Source organism: Camelus ferus, chromosome 32 (genome assembly GCF_009834535.1).
Source record: "Camelus ferus isolate YT-003-E chromosome 32, BCGSAC_Cfer_1.0, whole genome shotgun sequence".
Taxonomy (NCBI): Eukaryota; Metazoa; Chordata; class Mammalia; order Artiodactyla; family Camelidae; genus Camelus; species Camelus ferus.
Genome location: NC_045727.1, coordinates 1,896,493 through 1,908,561, shown reverse-complemented (window position 1 = coordinate 1,908,561; position 12,069 = coordinate 1,896,493). Strand labels below are relative to the sequence as shown.

The 12,069-nt window shown below is 50.7% G+C and overlaps 1 protein-coding gene across 3 annotated transcripts in view; it reads right to left on the bottom strand.

Annotated features, from left to right (window-relative positions):
* Positions 1–6,221: 6,221 nt before the first annotated feature.
* The window catches only part of ABCB9 (ATP binding cassette subfamily B member 9), a 34,670-nt gene continuing 28,822 nt past the window's right edge, over positions 6,222–12,069 (bottom strand). For all 3 annotated transcript variants that reach the window (XM_032471698.1, XM_006178212.3, XM_032471699.1), the window contains 3 exons: positions 10,957–11,116; positions 9,527–9,663; positions 6,222–7,445 (listed from right to left, as the gene is read on the bottom strand). In XM_032471698.1, the coding sequence (XP_032327589.1) occupies positions 7,185–7,445; positions 9,527–9,663; positions 10,957–11,116 (558 nt within the window). In that variant the 3' untranslated portion in view covers positions 6,222–7,184. The remainder of the gene's footprint in view (positions 7,446–9,526; positions 9,664–10,956; positions 11,117–12,069) is intronic.

Genomic DNA, 12,069 nt, shown 5'->3' with positions numbered 1-12,069 from the left:
AAACGTCCATCAACAGATGAACGGAAAAATGAAATGTGGTCCAGCCGTGAAACAGAGAATGATTGCACCGTAGTAAGGACTAAAGTCCTGACACATTTTCCAACATAGATGAACCTTGAAAACAAGTTGCCCGATGGAAGAGGCCAGACACAAAAGGACCACATATTGTCCAATTCCATTGATATGAAATGTCCGGGATAGACAAATCCATAGAGACAGAAAGCAGATTAGTGGTTGTCTGGGGCTGGGGGCAGGAATGCAGACTGACTGCTTCGCGGGTGCGGATTTCCTTTCGGGGCGATGACAATGTTCTGGAACTAGACAGTGATGGTAGCTTCACAACACTGAATTTACTGAAAGCCGCTGGACTGTATGCTTTAAAACGGTTTAAATGATGAATTTTATGTTATGTGAATTTTACTTCAATTAAAAAAAAAAAATGGAAAGCCACTCCTCTAAGGCACACTAAGAGCAGAATTGACTTGTTTGGCTTGTTTGTTTTTTAAAGTTTGAATTAGATACCTACAGTTAAAGTCAAGTGGTTTGCCCACTTCACTTGGAAAATGGGAAGCACTGGCCCCATTTCATACACATTTCCTCCTTGTGGTGACAGTGGCAGAGATGAGCAGCAGTTGTCCCCTGGAATGAGGTCTCCATTTCACTGTGGTCCCCACCGCTCCCTAATGTCTCATAGCGAGTCCCATTTATTGCTTATGTTCCCCCTCCGGCCCATGCACTCCTCTGAGTATGTGCACCCCTGCTGTACAGTTTTGGGCTCCATGTAGGTGTGAATGGGGGCTCAGCCTCACAGCTGAGCACCCTTGTGCAGGCTACAACCTGCAAAACTGTACCTGGGCAGCCCTGATGAAGAGGAAGAGGACAGATGATTTCCAGTCCCAATGACTACGCTGTTTCCTGAGGTGGAGCAGGTCTCAGCCAGACGTGGGGAGAAAAGCAGACTTGGGAGCTTGAGGGGAAGGTGGGATCAGAGCCCAGGCACAGCCAGCGAGCAGAGGAAAGGGGAACTTGCTGTGGGCATTCATCCCAGTGCCCAGTGGAGCAAGCTCGAACTCGCCAGCTCTGCATCCAGCGAGCAACATCTTGAGTTCCTGGGTTTCTGTCCTTGGAGCTGTCAGCTCTGACCATGACCCCGAATCAGATTAGCAGCCTCCTCCCAACTCACATGCTCTGGGTCAGAGTCTGCGGAGACCAGCCATTTGGAAAAACCCATCTGCGGCCTGATGCACTAAATTCAGCTTCGGGGACCAGCTTGGATGAGGGAGGGGCCAGTGGGAGGGGAGGGGTGACCTGCAGCAGGGGGCTCCGGGGTGAGAAACGCCCAGGGTGAAGATGTGGGGTGCGAGAGAGTGCTGGTTATAGAATTCTCTGTGCTTTTTAAATATTAAAAAAATAAAGTCCTCTCCCCCAGATGCCAAAGATGCAACTGTGGAGAGAGGTTTCCCCAGACCCCTGCCTCTAATGGGGACAAGCAGGCAGGACCAGCTCCAAACTCTGCAGGGCCCAGTGCAAAGTGAAAATGAAGGATCCTTTTCTCAAAAATTAAGAATTTCAAGACGGTGACCACAGAGCTTTAAACCAAGCGCGGGGCCCTCCTGAGCGCCGGGCCCTGTGTGACTGTCCAGGCTCCGCCTCGCCCCCCTGATCTCTCACCTTTATTCTTTCTGGTCCTTGCTTGTTTCCTTGCCTTTCCGCCCAGCAGACTGTGCTTTCCCCGAGGGCCCAACTTTCCTGCTTTTCCCCTGATGGTCTAGCACAGCGCCCTGGGCAGAGGAAGGCTGCTCTAATTGCTAAACTTGTTAACAGAGAAGAAGTCAGCTTCAAAAATCACAGCTCCTCACATAAAGTGCTATAATTTAAAAAAATACATAAAAACAGAAAATAACCAGTGCTGGTGAAGATGTGGAAAAATTGGAACCCTCATACTTTGCTGGTGGAAATGTAAAATGGTGCAACTGCTGTGGAAGATGGTTTGGTAGTTCCTCAAAATGTTAAACATAGGTGACCGTGTGACTAGCAATTCTGCTGCTACGTATTAAACCCCAGAGAAATGAAAACACGTCCACACCAAAATGTGAATGTTCACAACACCATGAGTCACAAGAGCCAAAAGATGGCGACAACCCAAGTGTCCAACAGTGGATGAATGGATAAACAGAATGTGGTCCATCCATACAATGGAATATTACCCAGCCATAAAGAGGAATGAAGTTCTGATAGATACTATGACATGGATGACCTGTGAAAATGTGATGCTGAGTGAAAGAAGCCAGTCACCAAAGGCCATATATTCTATGATTCTAGTTATAGAAAAAGCCCAGAGCAGGCAAGTCTTCAGAGACAGGAAGCAGATCGGTGGTTGTCAGGGGCTGGGGGAGGGGAGGAGGGAGGGGAACTGTTAATAGGTACAGTAAGAAAATGGCCTGGAAATAGATAATGGTGACCACTGTGCCATCTTGCGCATGTACTAAATGTGGTCAGTGGTAAATGTTAAGTATATTTTATCACAGTAAAAACAAAAAAAAATCTTTAAAAGCAGTGTGGTACCCCTGAATTGGATCTTGGCACAGAAAAAGGATTTAGTGGAAAAACTGGTGAAATACAATAAAAGTTGGAGTTTCATTGCCACTGATGAGCCAGCGGAGGTTTCTTAGCTGTGACAAAGGTACCACGAGGGTGTGAGATGTTAACACATGGGGAAGCTGGGTGAGGGTTCGTGGCAACCCCCTCTACCACTGGGCAACTTCTCTATAAATCCAGAATGGTGCCAGAATAAAACACGTCTTTAAAAAAAATCATACATGCCTTCTGGAAAAGGGCAAGCTTGGTCTCCAGAAGGTTCTTTCATCAGCTGAGGGCCCGCATTTGGGTTCGGATTTGCAAATTAGGGAGCTGGAGCTGACCCTTTGGCATGGGAGAGGGAGGAGAATCTGGAGCTCCCAGTCTGGGAGAGGAGGGGCGAGGCGAAGAGAGGGCCAGGGGTGAGGGGTGGGAGAGGAGCCTGGGCTAGAATAGGGTGGTGCTGGTGAAAACTCCTTGCTGGGGAAGCTCTGAGGCCTTTGGAGAACAGGAATGCCCAAGACAGAGGCTGCAAACAGATGACCCACAGGCTGAAGTCTGCCCCAGAGATGTGTTATATTGACCTTGCTTTTGTAAAAGGAATTGAGTCAATCTATAAAAAGCAGTCAATCTCACATTAAGATGGGAATCACCACCTTCTTTGGAAACATTTGAAGATCTGCCAACTCAAGACGACCTTCCCATCAACTATACATCAATTAAAAAAAAAAAAAAAAAAAAAAAGACCAGCTTCCTGCATGGCCTCTGGTTGCCATTTACCCTCAAGCTTGCACCATATTCTGTTTCTAAGGAACAGAAAGACTTCTCTGCACTATGTCAAAGTGGAAAAGTAAGAGAGAAACCAAGATTCTACTTAATAAAACTGAAAAAGGAAAAAAAAAAAAGAGAGAGAGAGACGCCAAGAGCATTCTCTTATTTTTCTTACACCCGGCCAGCTTCACTCACTTCTGATACCTACCTGCTTGCTGGAAGCCCTTATGTTCAAGAACTCAAGTCTAATATCTGACCTGTAGCCTTCGCTGCGATGTCAGCACGCCCTGAAGTTTTCCCTCTCCCAGGTTGGGGTCAAACACACACGTGTCCTTCTTGGGTGTGGATCCTGGTTCTGCGCCTTACTAGCTGGGTGGTCTTGGGCAAGTTGTTTAACCTCTCTGTGTCTCAGTTTTCCCAGCTGTAAAGTGGGCATGACATTGTACCTACCTTTTAGGGGTTTTATGAGGATTAAGTGATGGAGCTTGTGCAAATCATGCAGACCTGTGCCTGGAACAGAACAAACAGGGCAGAGAAAATTCCAGGGGGTCACAAGTGCTGTGAAGATAACCGAGTGGGGGGTGACTGCAAGAAACCCCACATTCAGTACTTGCTGAGAAGGAGAGGACATGTGAGCTGAGAGAGGAATGAAAAGTAACCAGCTGGGAACTGAGTGGAAGGAACAGCATGTCAGGCAGAAGGAACAGTCTGTGCAAAGGTTCAGAGGCAAGAAAGAGCTTGGCTTGCCCAAGGACCAGGAGGAAGAAAGGTAATGTGGCTGAAGCAGAGCAACTGAGGGTCAGACTTGAGACTGAAAGACAGGCAGAGGCCCTGTAGCCAAGGGGAGGTGTTTGGGTTTGATGACCCTGGTTGCTGTGGGAGGGTTTTCAGCAGCCAGATATCAGAATCCAATTGATGAAGGGACAAGTGGACCTGGGAGCAAACGAGCCCAGACCATAGCCTCTACTTTGAGTTCCACAATCCCTGTCGCAACCAGCCTTCCCCAAGCCTGGCTGTTCTCACTCCCTGAGTGTTTAATCCTCCACCCTCCAAAACCAGACAGGAAGTCCTGAGGTGGTGCTCAGGGCAGTGACCCCCAAGGAAGGGCAGCACAAGGGATGCAAAGTGATGTGGATGAAGGTTGCAAGGTACCCCCCACAAGAGATTCACGTTAAATCCTTGGAACCCGAGAGGGGGACTGCATTTGGAAAAAGGATTTTTGCACATGGGATTCAGAATCACACCAGTCGGAAATCCAATGACAAGTGTCCTTATAAGAGAAAGGCAGAGGGAGATTTGAGACACACAGGGGAGCAGACCATGTGATGGCCAAGGCAGAGACAGGACGGATGCTGCCATGAGCCAAGGAACGCTGGGAGCCAGCACGAGCTGGAAGAGGCAGGAGAGATCCTCTCCCAGAGCCGTCAGAGCGAGCATGGCTACGCCTGATGTGGGACTTCTGGCCTCCCGATCTGTGAGAGAGTAAGTTTCTGTTGTTTTATGGCACCCAGTTTGTGGTCATTTAATACAGACCCCTCTTCTCGACGGCCCCCCCACGTTTGCAGGCAGGAGGTTCAGTCTTTCCTTCCATCCTTGCAACACATCCCCTTTTACTGCTGAGGACTTCACCCTGGCCCAGATAGGGGAAGAGAGATGGAGAACTCACTTACAGCTTTCTCAACATGTCTCCTGCCTGAATTTAGCTCAGCTGTGTAGCTTGCTGAGTTTTCACAGCATTTAAACATTTTTATTTACTTTTATTGTGGAATGGTAAGCACAGCAAAAGAGACCAGATCACATAATGCCCCACGACTTTTCCTTCCCTACTTCTGGGGGCTCGGCTGTGGAGTCTTGGCTGTGTGGCATAGGGTAAATCAATTAACCTCTCTGAGCTTTGGATTCCTTAATTTTAAAATGGGGAGGTCACAACTTTCTGGCACAAATCACATTTTGACTGCTCAGGTTTGTATCTGTTTAGCATCAGTAAGGAAACTGCACAGTTTTTAATAGGAAAACAAATAAAATGGGGAGAAAACCCGTTGTTGTGAGGATTAGATGAGGACAGATGCTAAGCACCTGCTGTCTCTCCGATTCCACCTGAAACCCCATCCTGGGCACAAGCACACTCTTGCTGTGGGACCCAGTTCTTATGCTCATAATGGCTCCTTCAGGGAGGGAGCCAGAAGGTCCTGGACAGACAAGATGCTCAGGGCAGGTCCAAGCCCCTGAGGGCAACAGGGGACCCAGCTGGCTGCAGTCTGGGTCTCAGGCCTCAGTTTATTTGGCAGGAAAACAGGCACATGGCTGACAAGCAGCTAGTATATGCAGTGTGTTGGCACCAGTAGTTAAATACTGAAATGCTGCTTCTCTACCAGCTGGTAAGGCCCCTGCCCCAGCCCCGTCCTGGCATTCCAGACCTCCACACAGTCCAGCAAGTAAGACCAGCCACCACGAAGGCCCCCGCACCCAGTCCTAGGCCTCTCATCTGATCGAGCTGTTCTGTGGGTAATATTTCTTGGTGCCATGGGGCTGGGGTGGGTGTGGGGTGTCCTGTCCCTGATGGAAAAGGACAGGTGACTTTTGCTGGGTCTCAGTTTTCCTGGGAGGCACAGAAGTCCCAGGGATTTAGAGGAGACAGGTCTCTATTACCCTGTACAAGCCCCGTGGAGACTGACAGATGTGAATGTCTGCGCTGGGGGGTCGTGGGGACATGAAGGGGACAGATGGGGGCTCCCGGACAGTGGGGGGAGGCCCTGAACTGCCCAAAGTCTCCCCACAACTGCACCGGGCAGGGCCGGAGGAGAGCTAGTCTGATGGAAAAACCTAACCAGACGATGAGGCGGACAGCTCAGGAAGAGGTCAGAGGTCAGGGGTCAGAGGTAGTATACTTTATTGACCGGGTTCTCCCGGCATCTTGCAACACCCCCTGGCCAAGCCAGACCCGGGCTTTGCCAGCGTCCCGCCCACCGGGCAAGGAAGAGAACGCATCTCCCAAACATCCAAAGGGCCTCAGAACAGCAGAGCGTGGGGCGGATGTGGGGATGGGGCTGCCAGCAGGGGGAGGGGAGGGAGGGGGGTCGGGGGCAAGGCAGGGTGAAGGGTCAAGCGGGGTGCTGGGCCGGGGACACCCCAGGCTCCGCCAGGCCTGGCCAGCCCCTCACTCCCCCAGTTAAGGTTCATAGTGGTTCACAGTGAGACTGGCTGAGATTTGGAGGCGGTGGGCAGGCAGGCGTCCACTCCCCGCCCCGCCTCGGCCCGACTCACAAAACTGGGAAGACGGAGAGACAGGAAGCCTCCTCCCCAGTGTCCCCTTCTGGGACAGGAAAGCCCCTTCTCTCCAGGGCCAAAGGGTAGAGGCCTACCTCTCCCCTGACATCCCCCAGGCCCTTAGGAAGGGTCATTCACTCCCGGCTCTGAAGTTTCTAGAACTTCTCAGTGAATTGCCCATCATTACTCCCAATTAGAAAAATGTTTTTGAAATCTAGGAGTTGATTGGGGCCCATCAAACCAAACAGTAAAAAACCTGGTTAAGATCTTGGTTTAAAAAGGTAGCTCTACCTTCACTTAGAAACCGTGGGAGACCAGATGGACAGACCAGCAGCATCTCCACTGCCCAGCCTGGAGGGTTGGCTCATGGCAGCAGGGGGCCGGGTGGTGGCCGGGGGAACAGGGTGGGAACCAGGGGCAAGATGCAGGAAGCTGTGACACGTGAGACACGGCAGGTGGCCCTCCGGTACCGTGGGCCTGGGCTTGGAGGGCAGCGGGGGGGCCCCCCAGGGCACATTTGCCAGGCAGGCGCCGGGGCCTCTGCCCCACCGGGAGAGGCAGGGCCCAGGTCAGGCATTGTGGCTGCCGTTGCCCGGGGGCTCCGGGTGGCCGGCTGTGTAGTCCGAGGCAGGCTCGAGCCCCAGCATCTGGCGCTGCACCAGCTTGGCATAGAGGCCGCCCTGGGCCAGCAGCTGCTGGTGGGTGCCCTGCTGCACCACGCGGCCCTTGTCCAGCACCACGATGAGGTGCGCCCGCTCCACCGTGCTCAGCCGGTGCGCGATGATGAGCACCGTGTGCTTCTGCAGGTTGCCGTGGATGGCCTGCTGGATCTGGGGAAACAGGAGTGGCCCGCCTCACAGGGAGGCCGCCTCGGCCACCCGTCGCCCTGCCCGGTCCTGGCTTGGTTCCCAGATCTCCCACGTCCTAGGGCTGCTCAGCCTCTCTGAGGCGTCCTCGTGTGTAAAGCGAGGGCTTGCACAGGATCTGCTCCCTGGGGTTTTCTTCCACGGGAGACAGAGCTCCAAGCCTGGCACCAGGGCAGCACTCAGAGGGTGACAGAGGGGCCCCCAACCTGGTAGTCTTCTCTTCCTGCTCCTTCCTCTAACTTTGGCCTTGGTTAATGGCCTCACCTTAGCCCCAAAGCTCATGCTGACCAAACCAGGCATCACCTGCAGTTCCTCATCCTGCCTTCATCACCCGAATCCATCCCAACGGCAAAGATCGCAGACCCCAGCTTCCCAGGGTATCTCGTCCTGTTCCCTCCGTACAACGCTGCCATCATTACTTCTCGCCTGGATGCCTGCAACTTCCCTGCCCTGCGCCCTTCCATTCCCCATGTGGGTTTAATATTTTTAATCAGTTCTTGTTGAACTCCTGCTCCCAGCCCTCCAGAAGCTTCTTGTTCCATTTAGAATAAAATCCAAACTCCTGGGGGAAGTTTTAGGGCCGTAAAACTTTTCTGCAGAACATGACATTCTGCATTTGTCAGAATCTAGAATGCACGGCACAAACAGTGACCCCCTATCTGGAACTGTGGCCCCGAATTAGTAATGATGCATTCATACTGGCCCGTTGGTCGGAACAAAGGCACCGCTAACGCAAGATGTTAATAACAGATGACACGGTGGGGGGGGGGGGGGATGAGGGGGGATACCAGAACTCTCTGTACTTTCTGCTTAATATTCTTTCAACCTAAAGCCTAGTCTAAAAAAGATAAAATCTATTAATGAAAAACAAAATCCAAACTCCTTCCTAGGGCCTGAGGAGCTGGTGTCCCTTATGACTGTCCTTGCTTCACTCTGCTCGGCCCCCAGCCACCAGCTGCGCTGACCTTCGGGCTTGGCTGTGGACCTGCTCGGGGCCTTTGCACCTGCGGCCCCTCTTCCTGGGTGGGACGTTCTTATCCGGATCCCCGGAGCTCCTTCCCTTTCTGGTCTCAGCTTGACAACCCTGGCTCTTTTGGTATGAGCTGCAAGCTTCCTGGCCTGTGTGACCCTATCCAAACCCTGCACTAAGACGGCCACACTCCAGCGGGACTTCGGCACAAGGCCTTATCCCTAAGGATGACCCCAGCCCCTAAATGCTCGGCACTGCTGAGAGCATTGACTGTTCCAGCCAACATGTGACGGCAGGCCCCTGAGCTCCCTTTCTGAGAGCATTTACCAAAAAGGGCTTGTAACTGTAAATCCTTCCTCTGTCCCTTGGAGATATATATGCAAATCTCCTAAAACTCAGGAATGTCTTTCATAAGGACCTGACCGCCATTCCTTTGAAGTGGAGTCATCGGGAAGGACGGTGCATTTCCCAGTGGGAGGACAGAATCCTAACTCCAAGTGTTGCCCGCTGCTGGCCGGCTTCACACTGACACCATCCAGCTCTTCACAAGTTTCCCCCGATCCCCGGCTTTCTCCCGCTCCCTATGCCCTCATCCTCCCTTCATTATTTTTTTTTTAAGTTTTCTTTTTTTTTTTTTTTTTAGTGGAGGTATTGGGGATTGAACCCAGGATCTCTTGCATGCTAAGCACACATTCTACCACTGAGCTATTTCCCTCTCCCCTATTCTCCCTTTAAAATGAGACTCAAGGGGGTAAGAGACTTGCTTAGGTTGTGAGCTGCAGGAGGGGGCTCCTAATCCATGTCCCACATCTCCTGATCCTAGCCCAGTTCCATTCAGCTTCAGCTCTGCCCAGAGCTAGGAGGCTGGGCCAGGCTGACCAGGCCCCGGGCTTCCTCTGCCTGCTCGGCTCCCTGCCCTCAGCATGGAACACCCTTGCCCAGGAAGCTGACAGCCTGGGAGAGCCCCTGTGGCCAACTCTGAGCTCTTCCCAGCATCCCTCTGCTGGGTGGAGGGGGCACTCTGGCCACCTGGAGCCATTTCTGTTCCAGCATCCCCCGCCCCTGCACAACTCACCAGGTACTCGCTCTCTGCATCCAGGGCACTGGTGGCTTCATCCAGGATGAGGACAGGTGGGTTCCGCACCAGAGCCCGGGCCATGGCCACTCGCTGCTTCTGGCCCCCCGACAGCTGGGCACCCTTCTCCCCCGTCTCTGCACAGGTGGAGGCACAGGGGCAGGTGAGCGGGAAGTGAGGCAGGGCAGCGCCTTCCTCCCCATTTCCCTGCTGCCATGGGAGTTGGGCTCCCCAGGAAAAGGTGTGGCTACAAGGGCCACTGGCTGAAAAACTCATGAAAGGATGCTCTTCCTCCTTGTTCATAAGAGGCGTGCAAATTACGATGATGTGTAATTGGTACCAAGATGTCAATTTTTACTTATTTGGCAAAAATCCAAACGTTTGATAATACACTGTGCTGGTGTGGCTGCGGGGAGAGAGGCACTCCCTCATCTTCCTGGGGTACAGCTGGTGCAGTCCCTATGCTGCAGTGCACACACCTTTCTGTCGGGCTGTGCTGTGCAAGCTTACGGATCACAATTACAGATGGACAACCCTTGGAACAGCAAACCTGCCTCTGTGAATGTCTATAGATTCACTTTCTCACGCACAGGGACACAGGAACGTACTGTGCATGACTCAGCACTTTTACTGTGAAAAATTCCCCACAAAACTGAAAAACCAACTCAAATGTCCATCAATAGGAAACTGAGGGAATTAGTTAATTTCCAGTGAATTATTATAAAGCCACACAATAGAATACTATGCAGTGGTTAAAAAAGCAGCTTTTTAGGTATCAGTGTGGAAAGATCACTTTAAAAAGTCAGGTGCAGAATATAAGGTGCTGGGTTTTTTTTCTGTAAAAGGGCAGGAAGGAATAAAAATACATTCATATTTGCATAAAGAAACTCCAAAAGGATATGTCAGAAATGAATGAAAGAAGTTTTAGTGGGGGTGGGAAGAAGCTGGCAGTGAAGACTCGGATGAAAGAAAACTTCTCACTGGATATTGTTATGTATTTTTTTAGTTTTTTAAAAATTTATTATTTTTAAAAATTAATATTATATTTTTTAGTTTTGAACTATGTGAATAACCCAGTTGCCAAGAGTGAAAATTTTAAAATATATTAAATAAAATATGTAAGTTAATATATTGTTCAATTTATTAAATGAAATTATTTTACTTCTATAAAGTTAAGCAACTATAGTTAATAGAATACATATATTATTTTAAATAATAATGTTTTGGAACTAAATAGAGGTGGTGGTTGTAAGTACTGTGAATGTACTAAATGCCACTGAATTGTTCACTATGAAATAGTTAGGTTTGTGTTGTGTGAATTTCGCCTGAAGTAGTAAGAGCAGCTGGCAGAGGGCAACACGTGACTCAGAGGCTGGGTCCCTGGGGGTGGACCTTCGGGCCCGGGGGAGGCCATGCCCCGGGCTCTGTACCTGTGTTGTAGCCGTCCTGGAGCTCCGTGATGAAGCCGTGGGCATTCGCCTTCTGTGCGGCCTCCACCACCATCTCGAAGGGCACGGTGGGCAGGCCATAGGAGATGTTGTCTGTGATGGAGCGGGCGAACAGCACCGGCTCCTGGCTCACCAGGGAGATCTGCGGAGGAGGGAGGAGGAGGCATGAGAGGCCCGGAACGTCTCTGTCCAGCTGTCACCTGGAGCTCACCAGCCCTGGGCCTGGCTGACGCCAGGGGCCTCAGGTCAGAAATCTGATCGGGGCCTGCGCCCAGCTGCCACATCCAGCTGCCTCTCTTCTTTCCAAACAGTGGAGTCCACTTGCCACACAAACCCTCAGCCTCCCCGACAAACTGGGGCCCACTCCACTAAGCCTGCCGTCTGCTCTGGGCTAAGCCAAGCTCCCTGACCTCCCGGACAGAGCTCACCCCGCTGCCCCTGCCCCTGCCCCGGAAGCAGAGACAGAAAAACAGCACGGAGTGTAACTCTGAGAAGGAGTTTGTTCGTGCCAGGAGGCAGGCCCCAGCCCACAAAGACCTCCCAGGCTGGTACTCCCTCCCTTTAAGAGAACAATTTAAAGGAGCTGTTGTCCCACGGTCCCAGTTTCAGGAATTTGCATGTAGTCAGAGGATATCATTGCAACACTGTAAGTGGTGAAAAAGGAAAAAATATAAAACCTAGTTGTCTATAAATTGAGGATTGGTTAAATGATTACAGTGTACCCATACAATCAAACTGCAATGTATATATCACAATTCTAGACTTCTTTAAAAAAAAGAATATATGCCTTTATATATAGATATGTTCAGGAAACAGGTTTGAGAGGATATTGACTGAACTGCTAACACTGGTTCCTGTCATGGGGTAGAACTCAGAAGGTGAGGAGGAGGGGAATTCTCATGTCTTTGTTATAAAATTCTCTGAATATATGGGAATGTGGTTATTAGATTGTTGAGTTTTATTGTTTTGGGTTTATGAAAATTAAAAATTTAAACTTAAAGAGAGTGTATTCACAAAAGGAAATCCAAATGGCCACAAACATATGAAAAGGGACTTCATATCTTTAGTCAACGGGAAAATGCAAAAAGACCTCAG